The following is a 27,780-nucleotide window of genomic DNA, read 5'->3' as shown; positions in this document are numbered from 1 at the left end:
CACTTTAATACCGTTTTATATTTGTGTAATGTTACAGCGTTTCACCACTGTGGTCTAATATGGTCTCCTTCCTCACAGCTGCGACTGGACAGATTTCGAGATCTCTACACGCAAGTCGAAGATTTGCGATCACAATCATCGTCATTAGGTTCCCAGCCAGACGCTCCTACTTTCCTTGAAGGAAGCTTAAATAGTATCAGTGGCAACTACGGGAGAGTAAAAAGTCAAATGGAAAGAGAAGTCGAACACTTTCAGAAAGGTCAGTCAGCGGTTACATGTATCATTTCATTAGAGGGACTCAATGACAAACTCCGTTACTGCTCGTGTAGATATTAAAAGTATGCGTTATAGGTCAGTGAACAATGTCTGGGTCCAATGTAATCCATAAATATCAACAAAATAATATAACAATTGTATTTTTAACCCTCTAGCTCTGGAACACCAACCCAGTCAGCAGTACCTCGACACCCGGAAAGCATTAAAAGAAATATTAATGGATTGTCAGCAGAAATTACAGTCACAATTAACAGGTCTCTGCGATCCAATGACTGCAGATCAAGCTCTGCAACAGGCTAAGGTGAGTTGTTATAGTGTAAGTTTGTATTGTATTTTCTTACCACCATGAACAGATGTTGCATTATTTGTTTGATTTGAAAGATATCTGTGTATATCATCCAAAAGTGTCCACACAGGTAAATAACTTAGCTGGGGTCTTAGGGGTCTTCTTCACCTGATTCTGATCATGACACTCAGCATTTTCCCATGATCTATAATAGTTCCTCTATAATTAGTAATTTGCTGAAATCTGCTGGATCATGCCAAATTTTGTAAAGCAAGTGAATTGATCGTGAAGGTAGGCAAAGAGACAACAGATTCTTTCTGCATTTTGGCACTTGGGGAAAAAAGTGTTGCGATTTAGAAGATCATACGCTTTTTTTTTTTTAAAAATGTCGCTTTATGATTTGATGTAATAGTACAATAATTCAGTAGTGCATTAGACAATCAGACTAGTATTTCAATACAATACAAAAACACAAAACATAAAATACAAAAACAAGAAATACAGGCCATAAAGTTATGTAAATCTAGGAAGTAGCTCACATTTTCAAGCACCTTGCTCCAATCTGTGGCAAATGGGAGGGGTATAAAACCCAAATTGAAACCACATTTTTTTAATCACATAAAATATCAAAAAATCTGATCTAGTCTTGTGGAATGATTGTGCCATGCCTCCTGTTTGTAATGAGCCAGTTATCACTTTTTGTTTCCAACTGAGAGGGGTTAAATCCTTGAGACCTTGGTTTATCATATCGGCAGATCATGTCAGCACTATTCAGTGTTGCGTCACAGTGATTGGGAGAACAAAAACAAATTGTAATGACAGCAAAGATGCACTGACGCGAACCTCTGCACGGATGGACCGTCATGTCACATACCAAACCCAAGACATCAAACAGTGTCTACACAAACCATGAGAAGGCGTTTCAGCGTCATTGTGCTACAAGCCAGATGTCCAGCTACAAATGTTCTATTGTCTTCATGCCACCGATCTCAAGGGCTATTATGGTGTAGACCAAGACGACAATGTAGGTTGGAACGGAGGTCTATCATCTTCAGTGAAGTTTTCTGCTTTTATCTTAGAAGCAATGATAGCTGGAAATTGTCCTGGAGATGACATTGGCTATGGCATGGCTATGAAGAGGCCTTCATGAAGGGATTAAGGTGTGGGGTGTTATATGATAGCCCTACCCCTCTCATTTTTGTTCTAGGTATGCCACCTGCTTGATGCTGCGTTGCTTAACCCGTTCTAGGGCTATTTCACCAAAGTGTTTCAGCAGGTGTTTTCTGCATGACAACACCAGGCCGCATGTCGCTCATGCTACTGTGAGCTGCCGGCATGGTCTATGCTACCATGACCTGCATCGTCTCTGGCCTTGTCTCCCATCGAGCACATCTGGAATGTAATTTGTCATCCAATTGTGAAGGGAACTGCCAGCAGCGGTTATGATGATCTGCCCAACTGCATTCAGCGTGGCAGAAGATTCCTCAGGCAACCATTAATAACCTCATTGATAACAAGTCAAGGTGTGTAAGTTTGTGTACTGCTGCACTTGGCACTTATTCTTGATAGATGTTTTGAAAATTTTGTTTCCATTTTTATGTAATTTCCATATCATTATCATGTTAATCCATCCTGTGATTTCCAGAATTCCATGACTGTTTCTTGGTGTTGCAATTTCAAAGTTGACGAGTGTACTAACCAAAAGAAACCCCTTACCCAACAATTATCCACGTTAAATTATATTACGTATGTGAAGTGTTTCCAACATAACAACTGACAGTCCTCATCAGAATGTAGCCCTAATTTAGAGATCACTTGGTGAAAAATGGGAAGTTTTTGCTTTTGTTTTATACCTGCTTCTTCCCTAACTATGAAGTTTTTAGTTTTTTTATTCTGCTTTACGGTTCCAAAAATATTTTTTTTATGGTGTTTACCAAGCGGTCAGAGTTCAAAGGATTCTCTGAATGTATTTCAGAAAATGATTGTGCTTGTGCGTCGTGGTCAATCCATTGGTAAATTGTGCAATATTTTGTGTCTCTGTCACATATTAGAATAGCTGCATCTGTCTCCCATTGAGATAAATAGGATGTGACTGTTGCATCAAAGTGGTGATCAGCTGCAACTTTGGAATAATCAAAAGGTTACAGAGGCATGAAATTCACATAAAGAAATCTTTTATTTGTAAGCTCCAGTCACCTGACTGCACCAATGCGTGAGAAAGTGTGAGGCTGAAAGTGAAAAGATTAAGAAAAGGAAATATTTTCCATTTTCAGTCTTCTTAAATTATATAATTCTCTGTAAACTATTACAAAAGAAAAGATTGCTGGAAAACAGTTCATTCTTTAAGAAAGGCAGTGTCTCATTGTCCGTTATAGTTTCCCATGTGTTCTAAGCATGTTTTCATGGGTAGACATTCAATCTCCCAACAAATGCTTGAGCTGTTGTCTGCAGGGGACAATAGGCTCATTATTACAAGCAGGTTATTATCGCACATAGCCAGAGTGTCACCATGGGCCTTACTGTGCGGAACTGTGTTGCCATAACACTTTTACATCTTTTTCTTAAGGATTTTTTTTTCAACAATAGATTTTTATTAAAGAATTAATCAAATAGCAAACAGGTACATTGCAGTGATCCAAAAGAAAACGAACATTTAGTTGGGTGGAGTACAAGGTGAGGTGCTAACATAACTGACGGAAAGGAGTAGAGGGGGAAAAAGGGCCCGAGGGGGTGGTGTGTGTGTGTGGGGGGGTAAGTTGAGTCTAAGTATAATATAAAGAATTAGGACAAATCTGGGGAGTCAGGAGCATGTAAACGAAGTGAAGGTGTGGCGAAGGGAGTGTGGTTGCCGTATTCTGCCCAGGGAAGCCAAATTTTCTTAAATTTACTGACTTTATCCATAATTATGGCAGATAGTTTTTAATTGCCCATATACCAAGAAAGGCATCTCTTGACTTCTGATAAATCTTGACTTGATTTTTTCCTGGTCAATGCTATAGTTTTCTTGGCCTCTAGGAATATAAATGAGATGAGAAATTGGGTGTGCTTAGGGATGGAAAGGGTACGTTTCTTAAGTAAGGCTTCCCAAGGGTTTCTTATGGATTTTTTTTATACTGTATTGGTAAATAAAAAAGACTTTGTCACCAAAAATAATGGAAGCAACAGAGAATATCCTCATAAAGCAAATAGATGAAGCTGCGACTCAAGGAGAAGTCATTATTATGGGGGACTTCAACTACCCTGAAATACATTGGGGAACCGAAACCTGCAGCTCCAGCAAAGGTAATAGGTTTTTGACAACTATGAGAGACAATTACCTTTCACAACTGGTTCAGGACCCAACAAGAGGGGGGGCACTGCTAGACCTAATATTAACCAACAGGCCAGACCGCATATCAAATATAAGGGTTGAGGGTCACTTGGGTAATAGTGATCACAAATTAATAAGTTTTCATGTATCCTTTAATAAGATGTGTAGTAGAGGGGTTACAAGGACACTAAACTTCAGGAAAGCAAATTTCCAACGGATGAGAGATGATCTTGGTGCAATTAACTGGGACGATATCCTGAGACATAAAAATACACAAAGAAAATGGGAGACATTTATTAGCATCCTGAATAGGACCTGTGCACAATATATACCGTATGGGAATAAACATGCTAGAAATAGGAGGAAACCACTATGGCTAAATAGATCTGTAAGGGGAGCAATAAGTGACAAAAATAAAGCATTTAGAGAATTAAAGCAACTAGGTAGTGATGAGGCATTAAATAAATACAGAAAATTAAATAAACTCTGTAAAAAACAAATCAAGACAGCAAAGATTGAGACAGAGAGACTCATTGCCAGAGAAAGTAAAAATAATCCCAAAATATTCTTTAACTACATAAATAGTAAGAAGCTAAAAAATGATAATGTTGGTCCCCTTAAAAATAGTCTGGGTGAAATGGTGGATGAGGAAAAAGCCAATATGCTAAATGACTTTTTTCAACAGTATTTAAACAAGAAAATCCCATGACGGATAACATGATCAGGGATAAAAAATTCTCCATTAAATGTCACCTGCTTAACCCAGCAGGAAGTATGGCGGCGTCTAAAAATCACTAAAATTGACAAATCCCCGGGCCCCAATGGGATAGACCCCCGAGTACTGCAGGAATTAAGCACAGTCATAGATAGACCATTATTTTTAATCTTTAAAGATTCCATAATAACAGGGTCTGTACCACAGGACTGGCGTATAGCAAATGTGGTTCCAATATTCAAAAAGGGGACAAAACTGAACTTGGAAATTATAGGCCAGTAAGTTTAGCCTCAACTGTGGGTAAAATCCTGGAGGGTTTTCTAAGAAATACTATATTGGAGTATCTGGAGAAGAATAACCTCATGACCCAATATCAACATGGGTTTACAAGGGACCGTTCCTGTCAGACTAATCTGATAAGCTTTTATGAAGAGGTAAGTTCAGGACTGGACCAAGGGAATGCTGTGGACGTGGTGTACATGGACTTTTCAAAAGCTTTTGATATGGTGCCACACAAAAGGTTGATACATAAAATGAGAACAATAGGGATAGGGGAATATATGTGTAGGTGGGTTAAGAACTGGCTCAGGGATAGGAAACAAAGGGTGGTTATTAATGGAGCACACTCGGACTGGGTCACGGTTAGCAGTGGAGTACCACAGGGGTCAGTTTTGGGCCCGTTTCTTTTTAAAATATTTATTAATGACCTTGTAGGGGGCATAGAGAGTAGAATTTCAATATTTGCAGATGACACTAAACTCTGCAGGGTAATCCATACAGAGGAGGACAATTTTATATTACAGGAGGATTTATGTAAACTATAAGCTTGGGCTGATAAATGGCAAATGAGCTTTAATGGGGATAAATGTAAGGTCATGCACTTGGGTAGAACGAACAAGATGTATAATTATGTGCTTAATTGTAAAACACTAGGCAAAACTGTCACTGAAAAAGACCTGGGTGTATGGGTGGACGACAAACTCACATTTAGTGGCCAGTGTCAGGCAGCTGCTGCAAAGGCAAATAAAATAATGGGATGCATTAAAAGAGGCATAGATGCTCATGAGGAGAACATAATTTTACCTCTATATAAGTCACTAGTGTGACCACACTTAGAATACTGTGTACAGTTCTGGTCTCCGGTGTATAAGAAAGACATAGCTGAACTGGAGCGGGTGCAGAGAAACGTGACCAAGGTTATTAGGGAACTAGGGGGTCTGCAATACCAAGACAGGTTATTACACTTGGGGTTATTTAGTTTGGAAAATCGAAGGCTTAGGGGTGATCTTATTACAATGTATAAATATATGCGGGGACAATACCAAGACCTTTCTAATGATCTTTTTACTCTTAGACCTGTGACGGGGACAAGGGGGCACCCTCTACGTCTGGAGGAAAGAAGGTTTAAGCATAATCACAGACACAGATTCTTTACTGTAAGAGCAGTGAGACTATGGAACTCTCTGCCATATGATGTTGTAATGAGTGCTTACCTGCTAAAATTTAAGAAGAGACTGGATGCCTTTCTTGAAACGTATAATATTACAGGGTATATACACTAGTTTCGTTAATATTGCGTTGATTCAGGGAGCTAGTCTGATTGCCGTATGTGGAGTCGGGAAGGAATTTTTTTCCCCAATGTGAAGCTTACTGTTTGCCACATGGGTTTTTTTTGCCTTCCTCTGGATCAACATGTTAGGGCAAGTTAGGACAGGATATGGGTTGAACTAGATGGACTTAAAGTCTTCCTTCAACCTTAATAACTATGTTACTATGTTACTATCTTTCAATCAATCAATCAATCAATCAATTAATCAATCAATCTACTAAGGCCCTAACATGAGAAGCTTGAGTAAGGCCTTATATAAATGCAAAAGTGAACAAATTTATTGAAAAATGGATAAAACATATAAAAAGTAAAGTATAAGGAATCCATGCAAGGCTAAGAACCAGACAAATGAAAAAATGGGCAGGACAGTTAAGAGGCCCCAAGGGATGGCACAATGCAGAAGGGCATGCCTAAAGGAAGAGTTACTTACTCATCATTCCGTCATGTATGGCCTTTGGCATTGTGCCATCCCTTGGGTCTGTCTATCTATCTATCTATCTATCTATCTATCTATCTATCTATCTATCTTCTTCTTTTTCTTATTGCTTTGTTTCTTTTTCAGTCAAAGTATTTAACAAACATAAGTGTGATCTTAAAAATAAAAGTCAACTCTTCTTTTTCTTATCAGAGTCTTACACAGACGTTAGAAAGCCAGAAACCAGGTATTGACAAGCTTTACGCCGAGACCAGGCTTCTTGAGAAGCGAACTCCAGAAGACAAAACTATAATCTACATGAATGAGTGTAGAGACATCGAAGAACAGTGGAGCAAATTGAAGAGTATTTGCGCTGATCACGTCTACATTCTAGAAGATATTTCCTCCAAACTAAAAGCATTTGAGGTAAAGTAAAATTTGACGCTTTTGAGATTGAGATTACAAACTTTATCCCAATGGGTTAAGATCTCTTTACAAACTAGATGGCTGAATGATGCTTCAGTTGATCATTTGGCCGACCAATATCTTAGCCGAACTTTTCGAACACCAGAGCGCTCCTGTGCTCTATGAGAAAGACACCAGAGCGCTCCTGTGCTCTATGAGAAAGACACCAGAGCGCTCCTGTGCTCTATGAGAAAGACACCAGAGCGCTCCTGTGCTCTATGAGAAAGACACCAGAGCGCTCCTGTGCTCTATGAGAAAGACACCAGAGCGCTCCTGTGCTCTATGAGAAAGACACCAGAGCGCTCCTGTGCTCTATAAGAAAGTAACCAGCTGATACGTCAGTCAGTGGCTTATCTCTGGGAGATCGGCAATCCAAAATTGGACATGGCCTATTGACTACTTCCCCAAACATTAGTTGGCCATCGCTCCCATACCTATTACATTGTTAGCCAAACCTGTCGATATCGTCAGGTAAAGCCATTAGTTTAATGTGTATGGGGGGCTTTAAATTAGAAAAATTGGAGGAGCTGTAGCCAATACTTAAATGTTAAGCCTTCATGCAGTAACGTATTACAGAGATTTTCTTACCAGGAAGACCCAGCATGTGGGAGATTGTAAGGGGCAAAAACTAAAGGGCCTGTCACACTAAGCGATATCGCTAGCAATATCGCTATAACGTCACTGGTTTTTGTGACGTAGCAGCGATATTGCTAGCGATATCGCTATGTGTGATACTTACCTCCGACCGGCTCCCCGCTGATTATCGCTGATTGCGCGAGAACAGCCTGGACCGTTTCTCGTTGTCAGTTTCCAGCTGGGCTTCCTGTGGCGCCGACGAGCGACGCGTGGACGCGGTCGGGAGGACGTCAGGATCGCCTCGTCTGACAGGTAAGTAACGACCCCCGACCGCTGCTATGTCGCTGTTGAGATCTACCTGTGTGGCAGCTCACTAGCGACCACTTAGCGATGCACCAGCGATCCTGACCGCGTCATATCACTGGTCGGGATCGCTGGTGCATCGCTAAGTGTGACAGTACCTTTAGTGAGGGCTTTGAACCTCTTTCTTGCTTTCATGGAAATCAATGTTCAATCAAATCACAATTGTCTCTGCTGACATTTACAGGGAAGGAAATGTTTTCTCTGATGTTGTTTTCATAACAAGGTCAAGTAGAATATACGTATAATGTTGGTTTTCGGTTCTTTTTTCATTATCATCTCAGTCTCTTTGTGCAATAGATAAAGACTACGATTTCCTGACTATTTTCCTTTCTTTTACCTGGCTGCATATCATTTAAATTAATTGCTACTTTTACCGTGAATGGAAATTTGATAAAATGATAATTCTGTTCATTTCTCTGCTCTTAGAGATGACAGGAGTCTGAAAGACATTTCAGGGATAAAATAATTAATGCCCTGACTGAAAACTTTGGTAGTGGAAAAGTTGTAAACTAATAAGAAAGAAATACATTTAATCATTTAAATCAAGACAATTTTGTTAGGTGAAATATGTTTTTGGCTTTTAGAAGTGTTGATGGAAAAAGGAAGTCAAGATATTGTCAGACATGCTGAAAATATTAACTAAAGAAATAATTTTATTATTTCGGATCATTTTGAGCTTATTGATGACCTTTACACTTTTGCTCCCTTGTCTGGGATATAGTCATGGGGTTACCGCGATAGTGTGGAGCCAGAAGACTGCAGTGTCTGATTGCTCCTACTCAAGCGCTGAGAAGAATCACTTCTCCTTCATTTTAATGCTGCTTATTCCTTCTAGTAGGACAGGGGTTAATTGGCCATGTTGAAAATCTCTCTGCTTGCAGCTAAGCTCAGTTAGACACTACTTTCCCCTTTATAATCTGGGCTCTGATGCAAGTTCTTGTCAGAGCTAGCATTTGCTGCATGGCTAACGGAGGGAGAGGCGTTCATATGAGAATTAGAGTTGGAGGAGTTATTTGTGACTGTTGTTTGGTTTGTATGTGTGTGATTCCCTATCCTTGTCTATTTTGGTTTATTCCCCTTTCTCAATGCCCTGGTGGATTCCTCTGTTATATGCGAGTGAATATTTTGTATGCCTGGAGTTTTCTGTTAACCCTTATCTGTGATGCCTTATTTGTTGGGTTGGTGTACTGCGGTGCACAATAGCATCCCTCTTCCCTGGGTGGGGGAAGAGAACAGGGAGGGGGCTGACTCAGGAGATAAGGCAAGTATCCCAGAAGTATGCCGGGGAATGGGACGAGCTAGGGCGCCCCCTAGTGTTAGGGACAGGGAAGAAACTCCTTGTCCCGGGTCACCTGACAGCTGTGTTGAAACAGGTATTTTTATGAGGGTTCGGCAGGCAGATCTGCTGCTTTACATAGTATCACTTATAAGGGACAAGTAGTGACTATGAAGAGGATAGCTGGGAGATGCTTTGTATAGCTGCAAAAAGTTAAGGGTATGTGCACACTAAGTATTTTTGCATCTCTTGGCAGGAAAAATGCAACTGCAAAAACACACGTTTTTTGCAGCTGCGTTTTTTACTTGCGTTTTTGTTGCAGATTTTTCCCCACTCATTAGCATGGATGAAATCTGCAGCAAAAATGCTGAAAGAATTGACATACTGTAGATTTAAATCTGCAAGTCACAAAAAAGCAGCATGTGCATGAAACTTTAGGATGCTAATTCACTTTGCTGGCATCAAGAAATCCTTCAGGTTTTCTCACAAATCTGTACTGAAAAAATGCAGCAAAAATGCAAGGTGTGCACCCGGCCTAAGAGGCGAAGCAAGGGATGACAAGGCGTGTGGATAGAGTGAAGGCCATTATTAGCATAACCTTTTGGATTCATTGACTCTCTTGCTGCTAATAATGCCCACATTTAGTGGGGCTCCTTTCCAATTCCTCCCTTTTTATGTTCCTTTCAATTACAACCTATCATTTTGTCTTATTTAGTCTCATTAGTCAAGCTGCTCATATTATAATCGGTAGTTATATAATGTCGAGAGCTCAGGTTAAATTTGGATTCTTTTCCTGTCCTACACGGCATTTAGGCTAAAATCAGATTTCAGATCAAACAGTTTGGCTCATGACAGTAAGTATCACAATGCCTGTGGACTCTCTTTCATTGTTTTTTTTTTATTGCTCATTTTAAAACAAATTGCAAAATGAATCATCTTTCTGAATAGCATTCTCTGCTAAAAATCTTATGATTTTGCGCAACTTCTTCACATAGATAGCTGTACTGCTGCTACTGACATAGTTGCAACAGTACACTGATTCTCGCAGTCTGGGCTGTGTGGCTTCTCTCTGCTTCTCCCTTCTCTGCGTCCTCCATTGTATGAGAGGGAAGAGAGCATAGAAGTCTTCAGAGAGGGCGGCTCAAACAGACTGTGCTCAATAAAAGGATGCAAATTAGAAAAGGAAATATACAAGAGGGAAGAATACGACAAGCCATATACTAGTATGAAAAGAAAGTAGTGTCCCATGACAGACTATGTTTTGGAAGGGGGACGGCTCATAAACTTCTCAGCATTAGTATTGGTCACCAATAAAGTTAAACGATTAATCACGGGTTGCTGAGTTTAAAGGAGAATTGTAATTATTTGTGCTGATACAAAGTTGGTAAAGGCACTGGCAGTAGCATTCTGGGCACACAGATCTCACATTCTGTATGTCTTTCCTGGACTGACTAGTAAACATGAAAAAATGTCTAAAGCCAGAAGCAGGTAGCAAACTGGATGTAAAAAGATTGCAAAACTAATTGAACACTAAAGATTGCTTTTCCAAACAATTTTATTAACATTTTATAACAGAGCATACATAAATGCAATATCATGAGGCATTCATGACACATGAAAGAAAAATAAGAAAACACAACCAGACTATAAATAATAATAATAATAATAAGAGCTCATGGAAACATTTCCAGCCAGGGAGACCATTTCTTTATAGAGGAAGGAAGACAGCCATTCAGCAATGCCAATTTTTGCTCATATGTAAAGTCAGTTTTGCAATAATATCGAGTGAAGAGGGCACTCGAGTGGATTTCCAATAAAACGCAATTTCATTTTTAGAAACCAAAACTAAATGAATAACCAATTTCCTAACAGAAGGATTCAGATGACTTGCGTCCAAGAGAGCAGGGCGAACTGAGGAGTCAGTGAAAAATCTGATTGATTTAAAATATGAGAAATAAGAGAGGAGATCCCAAAAATGCCGAAGACGTGGACAAAGCCAAAATAAATGGGAAAGGCTACCATGATGCCCGCAATCCCTCCAACAGAGAGGGGAGGTGGAATGGTTGATAAAATCTAGACGAGATGGCGAATAGTACCATCTCGATATGATTTTAAAGTAGTAATCATGGAAAGCCATAGACATGGTAGCAGAATAGGTTAGAGACATGGTCAGTTCCCAAACATCTGGGGTAACAGAAAAATTCAAAACCGATTCCCATTTTTTCATATATGGGGATTTTATAAATGCAGAATCGTTGTTGAACCACTGGTAGATATAACGAGTGGACCAAAAAATATTATGGCCTGAGTTGCATAAAATATTGATCGCTGGCTCCGATAGCAGAGGGCAACGAGTCACCAGTGGAGTCAAAAATTCTTTCAACATAGTAAAGTGTAGAAAAGCAGAGGAGGGAACCCCAAACCTATTCTTAATATGAGAAAAAGATATAAATTTATGACCATCAAAGATGTCATTTAATTTAGAAATACCCCAGTCAGCCCAAGTAGAATGCAAATCGAATGAATAAACAGAGGCCAGAAAAGAGAGAGGAAGCCTCAACAGGAGTTGAATCCTAGAAAAACCACTCTTAAATTTAAAAAACTTCCTCCAAGCCACAAGAGCAGCCATAAAAATTGGATGATTAGACTGAGATAAATGCTTAGATGTCAATAGATTCAAAATAAGAGAACAAGGAGGGGAATTTTTATTAAAATAAAATTCCAAGTCCGCCCATGAAGGTATATGGCCAGTTGACCACCAACATAGACTTTGCTTAATAAGATTAGAGTAATACTAAGCTGAGATGTTAGGCAGTCCCATACCTCCACGTAACTTATGTTTGTATAACTGATTCGAAGCAATATGGGCCTTTTTATTTCCCCAAATAAATAAATTAAGGCATGTCTGCAGACTAGTTAAATAAGAAGTGGAAACAAGCAGGGGAAGGGATCTGAAAACATAAAGGATTTGGGGAAGGAATATTGATTTGGCTACTAGACATTTTCCCCAACAGGATAATTCTTTGTCCGCGTAAAAATTAAGGCCTTTAGAAATGGAGGCAGTTAGGGAATGTAGGTTAGTGGAAATCAGAGATCCTAGGTTTCTAGAAAACCGCAGACCTAAATAAACAATTTCCCTCTCCGCACAACCTCAAGAAGAGACAGCCTTTATACTCCTGATTTGAGAATTGGTGAGATTAAATTGGAAAATTTTGGATTTGGACTCATTAATCTTAAAATAGGAAAGGGAGGAAAATTTTTGAAGAAGGGATTGTAAATGTGGAATAGAGGAGCAGGGATTAGTGAGAGACAGGAGGACATCATCAGCATATAGACTGATCTTAAACTCCTGACGATCTGTTCGAACACCCTCTATGGAGGAATGATCTCTGATTAATTGGGCTAGCGGTTCTATTGCAAGGGCAAAAAGCAATGGAGAGAGGGGACAACCCTGCCGGGTACCATTAGAAATTGGAAATGGGGAGGAAAAGTGATTATTAATGTAAATTTTTGCTTGAGGGTCAGAATATAAAGCCATAATTTTGGTAATAAAGTCTAAATTAAATCCAAATTTTAGTAGGGAGCATCGCAGAAAGGTCCAATTCAAGCGATCAAACGCTTTTTCTGCATCTAATGAAATTAGAGCAGAAGGAAGTTTTTGGGAATTGATTAACTTTATAATATTTATCAGCCGTCTGGTCCCTTCAATGGATTGCCGATGTTTGATAAAGCCAATTTGGTCTGTGGAAATTAATTTAGGCAGAATAAGAATAAGACGATTAGCTAAAACTTTAGAATAAATTTTGAGGTCAGTATTTATTAATGAAATGGGACGATAATTAAGAATTTGATCAGGATTAGTATTGGGTTTGGGAATTAGTACGATTGTAGCATCTAAATTTTCTCTAGGGAAGGAACCAACGGACGCAGCGGCATTAAAATGTTTAGTTAAATGGGGGACAAGAATGTCGCGGAAAGACTTATAATAATTGTTACTATAACCATTGGGACCAGGGGCTTTATATGACTTTAATTGATTAATGGTGTCACCAATCTCTTCAGCAGCAAAAGGAGCAGATAAAAAATCTGCGTCCACAGAGTTGAGATTTGGAAGGTTAACCGAAGATAAAAAATTATTAATAGAGTCCGCATCTGGAGCGGGAAAGAGAGGGATCAGACCTCAAATTATACAGTTGATTGAAATATTTCGCAAATTCATTTGCAATGTCTTGTGGGTGGGTGAGGGATAATCCCTTAGGAGAAGTAATTTTGTCAATGCGGTTGTGTACTCTAAGCTTCTTTATTCGATTAAACATAAAACGGGTGGGCAGGGTGGATTTGATTTAAATCTAACTGATTTAAATCACGATTTAAATCACGATTTAAATCACTAGTCAGTAAGGCTTGATTTAAATCAGTGATTTAAATCAAAGTTTCTACCTAAACTAGTTCTTGCTACTTTAACGTGCAAGTAGATGAAGATTTTTAGAATCACTTTTTATATTACTTTTTTCTCCCCAGTTTAATGGGTTAATCATTCATATTTGGACACCACTGTTCTGTTGTACTTAGGAAGGAGAAAAATAATCCTGACCTTAATAACAATTTAAATAGATTTATTCAACTTAGTTATTTGCTTAAACAAACATCCATGTTTGTTAACTAATTTGGCTAAACAAAATATATATATATTTTAAGAAACTTAAGGGGGTTTTACACTAAGCAATATCGCTAGCAATATCGCTAAATCGTCACTGGTTTTGTGACGTTATAGCGATATTGCTAGCGATATCGCTATGTGTGATACTTACCAGCGACCGGCTCCCCCGCTGGTTATCGCTGATCGCGCGAGAATGTCCGGCTCCATTTCTCGTCGGGCGCTTCCTGCTGAGACTTCCTGCTGTGACGTCCAGCGACGCGTGGAGGTGGGCGGGAGGACGCAGGATCGCTGTGTGTGAATGGTAAGTATCGTGCGCTGTGTCGCTGCTGCATCGCTGTGAGGTCTTTCTGTATGAAAGCTCACTAGCGATCATTTAGCGATGCACCAGCGATCCTGACCGGGTCGGATCGCTGGTTGGATCGCTGGTGCATCGCTAAATGTAAAAGTGCCTTTAGACTGTCAGCCCAGCCGACACATGAAAAACTTAAATACTACTGTCCCTGCTGTCCTCTGTAGCTCACTTGTCGTCATCTTCATCATCATCTTCTTCTTTGTTCCTATTCATAATCTGGAAAAGAAAAACAAGCTTTCCTGCTTTATTGGGTCCCAACCGATTTCTCAATTTAGAATGAATGAGTCCAAAGGAAGAGAATATTCTTTCAACGCCTGCAGAAAAAGCTACTGCTGTTAAAAGTGAAATAATTACTTGAACAGTCTCTAAATCCAAGCGCTTAAGTGACTTCCACCATTTTACTGGTGTGACCTTCCTTAAAATATCTTCAGCAAACATATATTTCTTGAATGGTTCCCCCTTAGCTCTGAAGTTTATTATAGTTGGCATTAAAGATGGATGATTGCTGGATACCCATATCATAGCTAACTCCTCTTCCTCAGCACTTAGGTTTTGACCCTGATATTGGATATTGACAATATTTGCCAAAAAATGAGCTGGAGTCAGTGCTTGTCCCATTCGTTTGTTTACTGCTTGTAATTTAATTCTGTCCATGTGTAGTTCTGTTTTTAAGTGTTCACTCAGTTCCTTCCAAATTTCAACAGCATCCGCAATAAAACAGCTATTTTTCTGTATTTTGTTTAAAGCTTGAGAGATGGGTTTCAGGAAGCTCAGCATATGTTCAACATTTCTCTTAAGCCCAATGTTGAGGATTTTGGCCGTGATAGTGCCATCTATTTTATCTCGATTTTCTTCACAAAGTGTCATCAGAATAGGCCAGTTTTTGATATACTGCTCAAAACAGTCCACCACAGAGTTCCATCTAACATCTTGTGGGAGCGTTAGCTTGGTTCCACCCATCCTTTCCAGAGCTGCTGCAGCAAAATGATTATTACGGAAGTATTTAGCAATTTCAACAACATTAGCCTTTATTTCTGGAACACTTAAGTCTTTGGCTAAGAGGTGCAGCAAATGAGCACTGCAACCATATGTTATTAGCAGCTTTGTATTACCTCCCTGCTCTTCTAAATCTCTTCTCATCTTGGATACGTTTGCAGCATTGTCAGTGACCAAACTGCGTACTAGACATTTGAATTTTTGTTCACATGTCGTTATAGCTTTTACTGCCACTTCTTGTAAGTATTCTGCTGTGTGTGCATTTCCTGACGTATCAGTTGTTTGTGCAAGGAAGACTTTACCTTCTTCTGTTGTTATACAAGCACATACAATAGGATCATTGTGGACATTACTCCACCCATCAATACTTAGGTTAACAATTTTACCCTCCAGAGCTGTTGCACATTGCTCCATTTCTCTGTCATACACTTGATCCAGCAGTTTCCCTGCAACATCAGCTCTGCTGGGTGGACTGTATCCTGGTCTCAGTGACTGAACCATATTAATGAAATGTGGGTTCTCAGTCAGACGGAAAGAAGAGTTCGTTGCATAAATAAACTGGGCAATTTTTTCATCAATCAACTCTTTTTCTAATCTGCTAGTTCTTATCACAAACCTATCTATGGTGGTTCCAGGAGGTAAAGGTTTTTTCTTCCTTTTGGGTGATGGTGATATGTGGCTGTGGGTGTCTGATGATGATGCTGCTGCTGCTAATGAAGCACTATCCTGGATGGATAACTCTGAAACTGTAGAACAGGATGATGGTGATCTTGGAGGTGGATAGTTTCCAGAATCCATGAATTCCCCTAAACAAAAAAAGTCAATGCTGTTATTTTATTGTTTATACAATTTCTGCTTATTGTACACAACACATCACTGCCCCTGCCCCAAAAGGAATATTTGTTTTTCTTCATAACTGTACCAAATGACAGTAACATGCAGTAATAATAAGAAATATAATTTTTCTCACACATGACAGTTCAATCTTTAGAAATAGGATTCAATAAAAATGTTTACCAACCTGAAGATCCTGCCTGTTCAGAAGTGTTTCTTTGGTCATCTTCATCACCGTACTTCTCATGATGTTGCCTCATTCGCGCCACCAGGCCTTGCATCTCTTTGTTGCATCGTTTGCATTTTGCACGCATGCCTGCTTTACCGATAGGCGAAGGAGCTTCATTAAAATATTCCCAAACTGGGTCTCTTTTACGGCCTGCTGCCATTATAAGGAAAGAATGTAATAAACCTCAGATCGTACACACAAACAGATCCAGACTTGTCTGTCTGTGGCTATGCTGCAGTATTGTGCTCAAAGTTTCACTTTCATTTTCTTGTCTGCTTGCCCTTCCTCCTCCTCACACTTAGATTCACATTCTTCTTTTGTTGTGCAGATCTATTCCACTCCAAACAATCAGAAACATATTGTCTAACTTCTTGGACTTGGCACTGAAGGGGTTGATTCTGTATTCATAGGTTTGTAGAACAATAGGATTAAGGTCTTTTTCGCAACTCTGTTCTTGTTGTAACATTTTTGCCATGAAGAAGGGGCTGGGACCTCTGCGGAGTCAAATTCAGTTTTGAGAACTGCGTAAGTAAAGCGAGCGTCTGTGATAATATAGGAGAGAAACTGCCCACTAATCCTACAGAAACCTCTGGAAGAGCATGGCATTGTGAATGTTACACATATACAGCCTTTATTCTACTGAGTTAAACAACTCAGCTTTATCTCATGATGGAAGAACCTTTGGATGGTAAAATATTTTCCTCAAAAAGCAGTTTATTGAAAAAAATCCGATTTAAATCAAAAAAATCCGATTTTTTTGATTTTTTAAAAAAAAACATTGATTTTTATCCACCCTGCGGGTGGGTTTATTAAGGGATATGTAATGATGAAATTTTGATTGCTTTACTGCTGAAACATACAACGAAAAAATTGTGGCCCTTAATTCATTTCGAAGACGGGATAAATCAGCTAGAGATGTGGAGTTAGAGGGAGGATTCTTAGATAAGGATTAAACAGAGTCAGCATGGGTTTGTAACTAATAAGTCATGTCAGACTAACTTAATTTCCTTCTATGACGGAATCACTGATTGGGTGGATCAAGGAAATGCTGTAGATATAGTATATCTTGACTTCAGCAAAGCATTTGACAAAGTCTCTCATACAATCCTTATTGAAAAAATGACTAAGTATGGAATGGACAAGGAAACTGTTAGGTGGATTCATAACTGGCTTAGTGATCGGACCCAAAGAGTGGTCGTAAATGGCTGCACATCCAGTTGGAAGAATGTCTCAAGTGGGGTACCACAGGGCTCTGTCCTGGGCCCTGTATTGTTCAACATCTTTATCAACGATTTAGATGAAGGAATTGAGGGTAAACTGATTAAATTTGCTGATGACACAAAGCTAGGAGGGATAGCTAATACTAGAGAAGAGAGAGAGAGGATTCAAAAAGATATAAATAAACTGGAGAAGTGGGCAGCAACTAACAGAATGGTTTTTAACAGGGAGAAATGCAAAATACTACATCTGGGCAATAAAAATGAAAAAAGCATATACAGAATAGGAGGAATAGGGCTAAGTGACAGCACATGTGAAAAAGACTTGGGTATACTAATAGATCACAGACTGAATATGAGTCAACAGTGTGATGCAGCAGCAAAAAAGGCAAATGCAATTCTAGGATGTATTAACAGAAGCATACAGTCTAGATCACGTGAAGTCATTATTTCCCTCTACTCCTCTTTGGTCAGACCTCATCTGGAATATTGTGTCCAGTTTTGGGCACCACATTTTAAAAAAGACATCAACAAACTGGAGCAAGTTCAGAAAAGAGCGACCAGAATGGTGACCGGTCTGCAAACCCTGTCTTATGAGGAAAGGTTGCAGGATTTGGGAATGTTTAGTTTGCAAAAGAGAAAACTGAGAGGAGACTTAATAGCTGTCTACAAATATCTAAAGGGCTGTCACATTGTAGAAGGATCAACTTTATTCTCATTTGCACAAGGAAAGACTAGAAGCAATGGGATGAAACTGAATGGGAGGACACAGATTAGATATTAGAAAAATCTTTTTGACAGTTAGAGTGATCAATGAGTGGAACAGGCTGCCACGAGAAGTGGTGAGTTCTCCTTCAATGGAAGTCTTCAAGCAGAGGCTGGAGAGACATCTGACTGGGATAATTTAGCGAATCCTGCTTTGCAGGGGGTTGGACCAGATGGCCCAGGAGGTCCCTTCCAACTCTACGATTCTATGATTCTATGATTCCAACTCTCCTAAAGGCCCTTTTACATTAAGCAATGCATCAGCGATCCGACCAGCGATCCGACCCGGTCAGGATCGCTGGTGCATCGCTAAATGATCGCTAGTGAGCTGCCACACAGGCAGACCTCACAGCGATGCAGCAGCGACGCAGCGCACGATACTCACCTTTCCCACACAGCGATCCTGGCGTCCTCCCGCCCGCCTCCACGCGCCGCTCGTCGTCACAGCAGGAAGCCCCAGCAGGAAGCTGACGACGAGAAATGGAGCCGGACATTCTCGCGCGATCAGCGATGGACAGCGGGGGAGCCGGTCGGAGGTAAGTATCACACATAGCGATATCGCTAAAACCCCCTTTAATCAAAGTCTGCAAATTTTTAATTTTTTGACGGTTAAAATTTTTTATATGGGAGGAAATACGAATAAGAGTGCCTCGTATAACCGCCTTGTGAGCATTCCACTGGAGGAATGGTTTGGAAGGATCAAATATATTTTCTGAAAAATAAAAATTGAGAGATTTAGATATTTCCTCATGGTAAGTAGGATTTTTAAAAATAGAAGCATTACACTTCCACAACTGCTGATTATTTGAACACTTTAAGATTGCAGCCCAAAATTTAGTGCATCTTTTTTACTAAATGTAACCACTAGCATATGTAAAAATATTATTTTTTATATCAAAGGAACTTAGCCTTAAAGTGAAGTATCTTGAAATAAGAAGTATTGTTCAGTCCTCTTAAAGTGCAGTGTTTCATGATGACTTAAGTGGAATTACATATATGCATCATTAGTGTTGTCTTTTGCCTGAAGGGAATAGTTTGATTGCATCTTTTATATTTTCTTATTTATCCAGACCGAGTCCAAGTCTGTACAGAAATGGATCGGTGAGGCGAAAGATTTTGTTCTAAACCAACACACAACCTCTGCAGATTCTGAAGGGCTACAGAGACAGCTGGACCAGTGCATGGTAACGTATCCAACAGAATCGTATGAATGATTCACAACACTTCATTGCTTTTCTTATCTACCCCAGAATTTTATGAAGCAGTATGTTTAAAAGAATGCAGTAAACGGGGCAATCATATTTATTAAAATTTATGGTTGTCATATTCTTGTCATATATTAGATGCTTTTATGTTTATTTTTCAGTTACGGAAAGTCCAGAGATTGTTTTCTTTCTAATGATCTTTTCGTTTATGCAACCCTTCCAATCCTACATTCATGCAAATAAGCTCTCTTCCAGAAAAAGGAAAGGAAGCTACATATAGTACCTATGGCAGGTAGCTATCCTGTAAGGCTGGGTTTCCATTTACCCAATGCACCAGTCATCTGTGTTCATCTGTCACAACTGATGTCAAAAAAACTGCATCAGTTTTCGTCCACCCTTTTTTTTTTTTACTAATTTCTACTGCAAAATCATTGCATTAGATTGAAAACGCAGTAAGTATCATTTTTGGATCCAGCTCCTTGATGTGTCTGGTGCAACAATGCCAAAGAAAACTGAGAGAAAAGAAACAGAATAGCAGATAAATAGAAACAAAGTTTAAAGTCAACCTACAAAGTGTCCTACACTTTAACAAATCTTACAAGGCTTAGGGTCCCGTCACACCAAACAATGCACCAGCGATCCCGACAACAATACGACCTTGTCAGGATCGCTGGTGCATCGCTGCATGATCGCTGGTGAGCTGCCAAACAGGCAGACACACCAGCGATCAGGACCAGCGAGGACGCTGGTATCCAAGGTAAATATCGGGTAACTAAGCACGCGCGTCACTTAGTTACCCGCTGTGTACCTTGGATACCAGCGTGCTCGTGCTGAGAGCTGGTATCCACGGTAAATATCGGGTAACTAAGCACGCGCGGCACTTAGTTATCCCCTGTTTACCTTGGATACCAGCTCCCAGCATGAGCACGCTGGTATCCAAGGTAAACAGCGGGTAACTAAGCGCCGCGCGCTCTTAGTTACCCGATATTTACCTTGGATACCAGCTCCCAGCGTCTGCTTACAGCGCTGGGAGCTCGCTGATCGTTGGTCTCCCACTGCCACACGCAGCGATGCGTGCTGGCCAGCGGGAGACCAATGATCTAAAAATGGCCCAGGACATTCCTGCATGATCAGTGATACCCGGCAGGGGAGCCGGTCGCTGATGCGTGCCACACACAGCGAGATCGCTGGCGATATCACTGATTCGTCACAAAATCAGCGATCTCGCTAACGATCTCACTATGTGTGACGGGCCCTTAAGCATACAAGTGAATCCAGAATTTTCTGGAGAATACTAAGCAACTAGCTCCAACACATGGCACTTGAAGGACAGTTTTCTTCTGGAGGAGAGCTAATTTGCATAGCTTTTACCAGGGAGCATTTCCTGGCCTATCATATTCCAAAAGGAAAAATAGTATTCTATAATTCTATATTCATTCTTTTTCAATTATAGCACAACAGTTTTGTTCTGTAGAATAAGCTGTAACGTATTGTGAGTACTAATTAAATAATAACAATTAAATAACTTTTTCATTATTTGCAAGTGAATAGCATATGTAGCAGAAGTAAAAAAATTTTTAGATTTTTGTTGCAGATGTTTCTGAAAATTGGGAAGCCCTTGATTTTTCTTTAGGTTTGATAGGTGTATATGTCCCTCCAGGAAGGGAGGGAACTATTTTATTATTATTTATTTATATAGCACCATTGATTCCATGGTGCTGCACATGAGAAGGGGTTACATACAAATTACGGATATCACTTACATTAAACAAACTAACAATCTCAGTCTGAAACAGAGGGGAGAGGACCCTGCCCTTGCGGGCTTACATTCTACACGGTGGTGGGGAAGGAGACAGTAGGTTGGGGGGTTGCAGCAGCTCTGGTGATGGTGAGGCGGTAGCTCCGGTAGTGGTGAGGAGGCAGCAGGGTCATTGCAAGCTGTAAGATTTCCTGAAGAGATGGGTTTTCAGGTTCCGTCTGAAGTATCCGAATGTGTTTGATAGTCGGACGTGTTGGGGCAAAGAATCCCAGAGGATGGAGGATATTCGGGAGAAGTCTTAGAGGCGGTTGGGTGAGGAGTGAATAAGTGTGGAGGAGAGAAGGAGGTCTTGGGAGGATCGGAGATTACGTGAGGGAAGTGGCTCAGGAAGTGTTCTGACCATGTAGACAGGCGTCTTGCGTCTTACCTTTGTTTGGCCTTTCTGATCTCCTGACTGGAGGTTGACTTGGTTTTTCTGTGTCTTCCTTGGTGACTTCAGAGCTTATCCACACTTCAGTGTTTTCCTTTTCAGCATCTGGGTTTGGTGATTGAGATTCTTGTTCTTGCTTCTTAGGTTGCAACTGGTGTAACTTCATGGAATTTGAGCAATACAGAGTTTTCATCAATCACTTCACTACATCTCTGCTGATTGTTACTGTGTTGGTCTCTGGGTGCAGGATTCTGTATCCCTATATGTGCTGCTCTTTTAGAGACAGGTCTAGCAATACCATTACATGGCTAGTCCATTCCTTTGTTATTGAAAAATCAGCATTTGAATTGATATGCAACTGAGAATTAAGAACTACCCTTATATACTCGAGTATAAGCTGACCCGAGTATAAGCCGAGTCACCTAATTTTGCCATGGAAAACTGGGTAAGCTTATTGACTTGAGTATAAACCGGGTATGCATTGTCCCCTCATCCCTGTCCTTGTATGCGTGACTCCCCCTGTCTCTGTCTTGGTATGCGTGGCTCCATCTATCCTGTCCTGGTATGCGTAGCTCCCCCCGTCGCTGTCCTGGTATACTTGGCTCCCCCCATCGCTATCCTAGTAAGCGTGGCTCCTCCTGTAGCTGTCCTGGTATGCGTGGCTCCCCCTGTAGCTATCCTAGTAAGCGTGGCTCCTCCCGTAGCTGTCCTGGTATGCATGGCTCCCCCCATAGCTATCCTAGTATGCGTGGCTACTCCCGTAGCTGTCCTGGTATGCGTGGCTCCCCTGTAGCTGTCCTGGTATGCATGCTTCCTCTTACAAAAAAACCCATCCTACTCACTGTCCAGCATGCTCTCATAGCATCTCGTTAGTCCCGGCGCTCTCACAGCATCTCGTTGGTGCCGGCTTCCTGTGCTGAGCGATCACGTGGCACCGCTCATTAAAGTAATGAATATGCGCTCTACGCCGATGGGAGTGGAGACGTCTGTATATTTATTACCTTAATGATTGGTGCCACATGATAGCTCGGCACAGGAAGAGCTGCAAGAAGCTGGCACCAACGAGATGCTGCGCGAACGCTGGGACCAACGAGATTCTATGAAGGTACGCTGAAGGGTGAGTAGGATCGGATCTCTTCTAGAAGCTGGCAGCTGCGACCGCAGCTGTCACTGTGCTCGTTATAAGAGAAATGAATATTCATTTCTCTTTAGTAGCGGGCACAGTTACAACCACAGCCGCCGACTCCTTCCACTGTGACCTACTGCTCTACCGATCCCCCGCCGGTTTTCTTTACAATGACTCGTGTATAAGCCAAGGGGGGCGTTTTCAACATAAAAAAATGTGCTGAAAAACTCGGCTTATACATGAATATATACGGTATTTGTAGATATGAAGCTTCTGTCACTCCAGCGCTATTCTCCTCCCAGCGACATCTCACCTGCTTGGTTGACAGCCTCTATGTTCTATGACTTCAGGCAAAGGAGCCATCTGTCAAGCAGGAAGAGGCGGCGCTGCACAGAGAATAGAGCTGGAGTGACTTGAGATCTAACATAGTTCTTAGGCCTCATTTGATTATCAGTTAGAAGACTGATTTATCAGTAAAGTATGTGCACACATTAAGTATTTGTTGCAAATATTTCTGCATCAAAAATGTGTCACTTGGAAGGAAAAATACTGTGTAAAAACATTAATTTTTCTCAGAGGTTTTGCATTCATTTTTCCCAGTCATTAGAATGGGTAAAAGATGCTGCAAAAACGCTGAAAGAATTGACATGCTGCGGATTTGAAGGTGCCTCAAATCTGAAAGGAAACAGTATGCAAAATGTGCAGGAGATTTCAGAAATCTTTCACCTTGCAGGGACACTAAAATGCTGTATTTTTCTTGGCAAAAATGCAATGTGTTCACATACCCTAATCATACCCTAAAGGAAGAAGAATGTCTGTATTCGAACCATTGAGCCTGTGCTTTGTGGTCGACTTGTATGTCCAGAAAGCCACAGTAGATGCACCTTTTCTTTTGGGTGTTTAGTTTCTGTTATGCTTGCTTCAGACTTTTTATGGTAAGAGGTGTTTTCATTTACTCATTTGTCTACCCTATCACCTTTTGGGTGCTGCTTTATATACTTTCCCACTGCAGACATTTCCTTTTGGTGGTAGTCTCACTTGGATGTCCAGGCATACTGCCGTAGTTTAAGCCAGTCAGTGAAAGACCAGCTAGGGTTTGTCTCTCTGCTGTTTATTTTCTTTACCCTGCTCCTATCTTCAATAGGCAGCATATTCACTAACAGTGCACACTTAATTCTTTATTTTTTATTCTGTGGTTTGTTTTACTCACTTTGGAATCTCTTTCTATTTCAGCACACTGTCCCTTTGGTAGGTAATTTGCACTCTGCTCTGCCCCCTGTTTCTTTAGGAGGTACATTAAGCGCTCAACAGCCTTTCAGGCAGCATGGGTCTGAGTTGCCATCTTCTAGTCTGTAATTAGGGCTATCTCATGCAGGTACTACTAGTGGCTGCAGGGTCAGGATTTTTAGTCTCTACAGGGTCAGTTGCAGTTTTAAGTGTATTACCTTTTTTCCCGAGTGAGGTGCTACACTATCATAACACAATGTGAAGGTATTGCTGGACTTGCCTTTGTAAGATCTATGTGCACATAATTAGATTGAGGTGTGAAGCTCTACTTACAGATTCCATTCGATCAAACAATCCTTAAACTATATTGTTAGATTTTCTATAAATTTGTTGATCTGTAGTTTTGAGCCCCAAAACATTTATTGCTTAGAAATTACCTCTCAGTTTTAGATTTGTGAATGGAAATGGTCATGACAACACCAGATGTAAAAATAGCATGCAATTTGGATCATGTATGTGCCTTACAAATATAGAATTGGCTTGTTTTAGCCACTCAGGGCTTAAGCCTATTTTTGTGTAGTCCAGATGACTTGTGCTAATTTTGGCTTCATCTCTGTAGGCTCTTGTCAACGAAATGGAAGCTGTGGAAGGATGTTTAAGCAAGCTGAACGATGCAGAATCGGGACTTAGAAACCACTCTGATACAATGATCCACACATGGGTAGTGCCTAGACTCGCTGACCAGCAGGCCCAATGGGAGAGACTAAGCAAACAGGTAAAAAAAAGACATTCATCTTAGAGCTGAAATATGATAAAGAACGTGCATCAGGTCAAACGTGAAAACCAGAAACTGTTAAAAATGTTTCTACTGATAATTGTATTACTCAACCTTTTATTTGATTAGGACCATTTTTGCCTCGTGTCCAGAAGTCACATGTTGCAGAATGTGAAAATATATTAAACATTGCTGTCTACAAATATTTCTGAAATGTTGAAAATAATTTTAAGAAACTTCAGATCTCATCATAAGTATGTAAAAGTACTATTGCAATGTCCTAGAGCACTATGTCATTAAAGAAGCTGGCACTATGATCATGCAGAGATTGAAAATAATTTGTCTTAAATCAGTTCCAAAAATTGTAAAAAGTCTTATTGTTGTTTATGTGGATTTTTCTTCATGTACCTATGTATGTAATGTTGTGCAATGTGGTTATAGTTCAGTTGTTCTTGGCACTTTACACAAACACAAGTGTCTAGCTATTTGCTTCTGTTTGCTTCTAAGGTGATTCATCAGATGAACAGGTTGTCCGAAAGTCAAGAGAAGGCAGTAAATTTAAAGAAGGACTTGGCAGAGATGCAAGAATGGATGACACAAGCTGAAGAGGAATATTTGGAAAGGGATTTTGAGTACAAGTCTCCAGAAGAGCTAGAGAGTGCTGTTGAAGAAATGAAAGTAAGCAAAAAAAGAACATACGAAGGGGAATTAGTCACAGAACTTTTTAAAGCATAAAATACAATAATACAGAATTATTATTATTATTATTATTAAAGGGAATCTGTCACCTATTTTTTGGTATATAAGATGTGGCCACTGCCATCAGGAGCTAATCTACAGCATTCTGTAATGCTGTAGGTAAGCCCCTGATGTAACCTGAAAGAGAAGAAAAACGAGTTATATTATACTCTCCCAGAGGCGGTCCGGGTCTGGTCCGGGTCCGATGGGTGTTGCAGTCCGGCGCCTCCCATCTTCTAGCGATGACGTCCTCGTCTTTGCTTCCCGTCGTCCTGTTGAGGGCAGAGCAGAGTACTGCAGTGCGCAGGCGCCGGACCTCTCTGACCTCTCCCGGTGCCTGCACACTGTAGTATTCTGCTCTGTCCTCAACAGGAGCCTGAGCCGCGACGGGAAGCAAAGAATGCTGTAGATAAGCCCCTGATGGCGGTGGCCACATCTTATATATGAAAAAATAGGTGACAGATTCCATTTAAATACAAAAAGTAAAAGTAGTTGAAATATAAGAATTTCTTCAGACCTAATGACTCATCCTTTCATTAACCTCTTTGATAGAGAAAATATTTCTGCTGTATTAACACTATTCCTCCCTCCATGCATATGTGACAAAGCTGAGCCAGAATGTTTTAGAAGTTTTCCCATAATGGTGAAGTCCCTCCTAGGCCTAAAGAAAACCTGTCACCTATAATGATATGTGTATCTGAACAAATTATTGTATTTATGAAATAAAAATTCTGGAGCATTTTATATACAGCTCCTTTGTTATTCCTCTAACTGTGGATCAAACTGTTTACTGATAATTCTCAGTACTTTTCTTGCATATTACCAGTTTTTCTGCTCCCCCCACTATATGTAAGAAGAAGTAGGCGTCCGTTTTTATTATAATCTAAAATAACCTTTTTTTTAGAGAGCGAAAGAGGATGTGTTACAGAAAGAGGTGCGAGTGAAGATCTTGAAAGATAACATTATGACTATGGCTGCCAAGAGGCCAGCTGGAGGCCAAGATTTAACGTTGGAGCTAAAAGAGGTTCTGGACAACTATCAGCTTCTATGTAATAGAATACGAGGAAAGTGCCACACGCTAGAGGTACATTTTATATCCATTGTGGAATCGCTCTGTCCACCATTCTATGTATTCAACTGCTACCATTTATTTCTATTGGGTTACATCGGTGGAAAATTTCCATCTTCCATTTACTCACAGATATCTGTCTTTTTTAGATATGTAGTTTTAAGACAGAGACAAAATTAGTTCTTTACTTTGAGTTGAGTATAAGTGAGAAATACTGTATATTAAGAGCATAAAGTGATATAAAGTAAATGTACATTCAAACCAAACTTATAGAAGGACAAAGAAAGCAAAAATGAGTTTAGTTTCCCCTGTTCTATGTGAGTGGCAACTTATTTGGGTATAAGCATAATTCTATAAAAAAAAAGTATTAACTTTAAGTCTTCATAAAAAGTGTAGGAAATTTACAAATGTTTTGCTCTTGTTAGATGGTACAGATTTTTCATTATTTCCTGTATTTGTTTGATTTATATTCCGGTACTTGTTTTCTTTCAAAATTGTTTTAGTTGTCTCGGAAACAGACGACCTTTTACCACCATTCTGTTGTCAGACATGTCCTAAGCTTAAATTTAACACCAAGTCATCCAAACTCCTAGAATTTATTATTTATTTGTTATGCAACACTTTATGGTTCATCCGCTGCCTTTTTAAATGAAGTATTTGCCCTTGAAAAATAAAAATAAAAGATAAAAATAAAAGATACTCACCTCCTGCAGCAGAAGTGTTCTATTGATGTTGGCCCAGGGCTTGCGTGACATTGTTATGCCATGTGAGCCCTGCAGCCAGTCAGCTGTTACTATTGTTCTGCTGCACTCTTACCTCCCTCGGACAGTGATTTGCAGGGCTCACATGGCATAACAATGTCCCACGATGCTAGTACAGGAGCAAACTGTGATTTTTATTATTCGAGAGGGAATACTTCAGTTACAGTTAGGTCCATATATATTTGGACAGAGACAACATTTTTCTAATTTTGGTTCAAGACATCACCACAATGAATTTTAAACAAAACAAATCAGATGCAGTTAAAGTTCAGACTTTCAGCTTTCATTTGAGGGTATCCACATTAAAATTGGATGAAGGGTTTAGGAGTTTCAGCTCCTTAACATG

At 40.1% G+C, this 27,780-nt stretch overlaps 1 protein-coding gene across 5 annotated transcripts in view; it reads left to right on the top strand.

Annotated features, from left to right (window-relative positions):
* Nucleotides 1-27,780, top strand: part of UTRN (utrophin) — an 897,027-nt gene that overhangs the window by 235,646 nt on the left and 633,601 nt on the right. For all 5 annotated transcript variants that reach the window (XM_073557627.1, XM_073557629.1, XM_073557628.1 and 2 more), the window contains 7 exons: nucleotides 79-259; nucleotides 432-577; nucleotides 6,825-7,037; nucleotides 19,415-19,528; nucleotides 24,711-24,866; nucleotides 25,374-25,544; nucleotides 26,509-26,688. In XM_073557627.1, the coding sequence (XP_073413728.1) occupies nucleotides 79-259; nucleotides 432-577; nucleotides 6,825-7,037; nucleotides 19,415-19,528; nucleotides 24,711-24,866; nucleotides 25,374-25,544; nucleotides 26,509-26,688 (1,161 nt within the window). The remainder of the gene's footprint in view (nucleotides 1-78; nucleotides 260-431; nucleotides 578-6,824; nucleotides 7,038-19,414; nucleotides 19,529-24,710; nucleotides 24,867-25,373; nucleotides 25,545-26,508; nucleotides 26,689-27,780) is intronic.

The sequence above is a fragment of the Dendrobates tinctorius genome, unplaced genomic scaffold, assembly GCF_039654945.1.
Source record: "Dendrobates tinctorius isolate UK_male_01 unplaced genomic scaffold, ASM3965494v1 ptg000250l, whole genome shotgun sequence".
Classification (NCBI taxonomy): domain Eukaryota; kingdom Metazoa; phylum Chordata; class Amphibia; order Anura; family Dendrobatidae; genus Dendrobates; species Dendrobates tinctorius.
The sequence above is the reverse complement of the archived record's forward strand: the minus strand, read 5'-3'. Positions and strand labels throughout refer to the sequence as shown.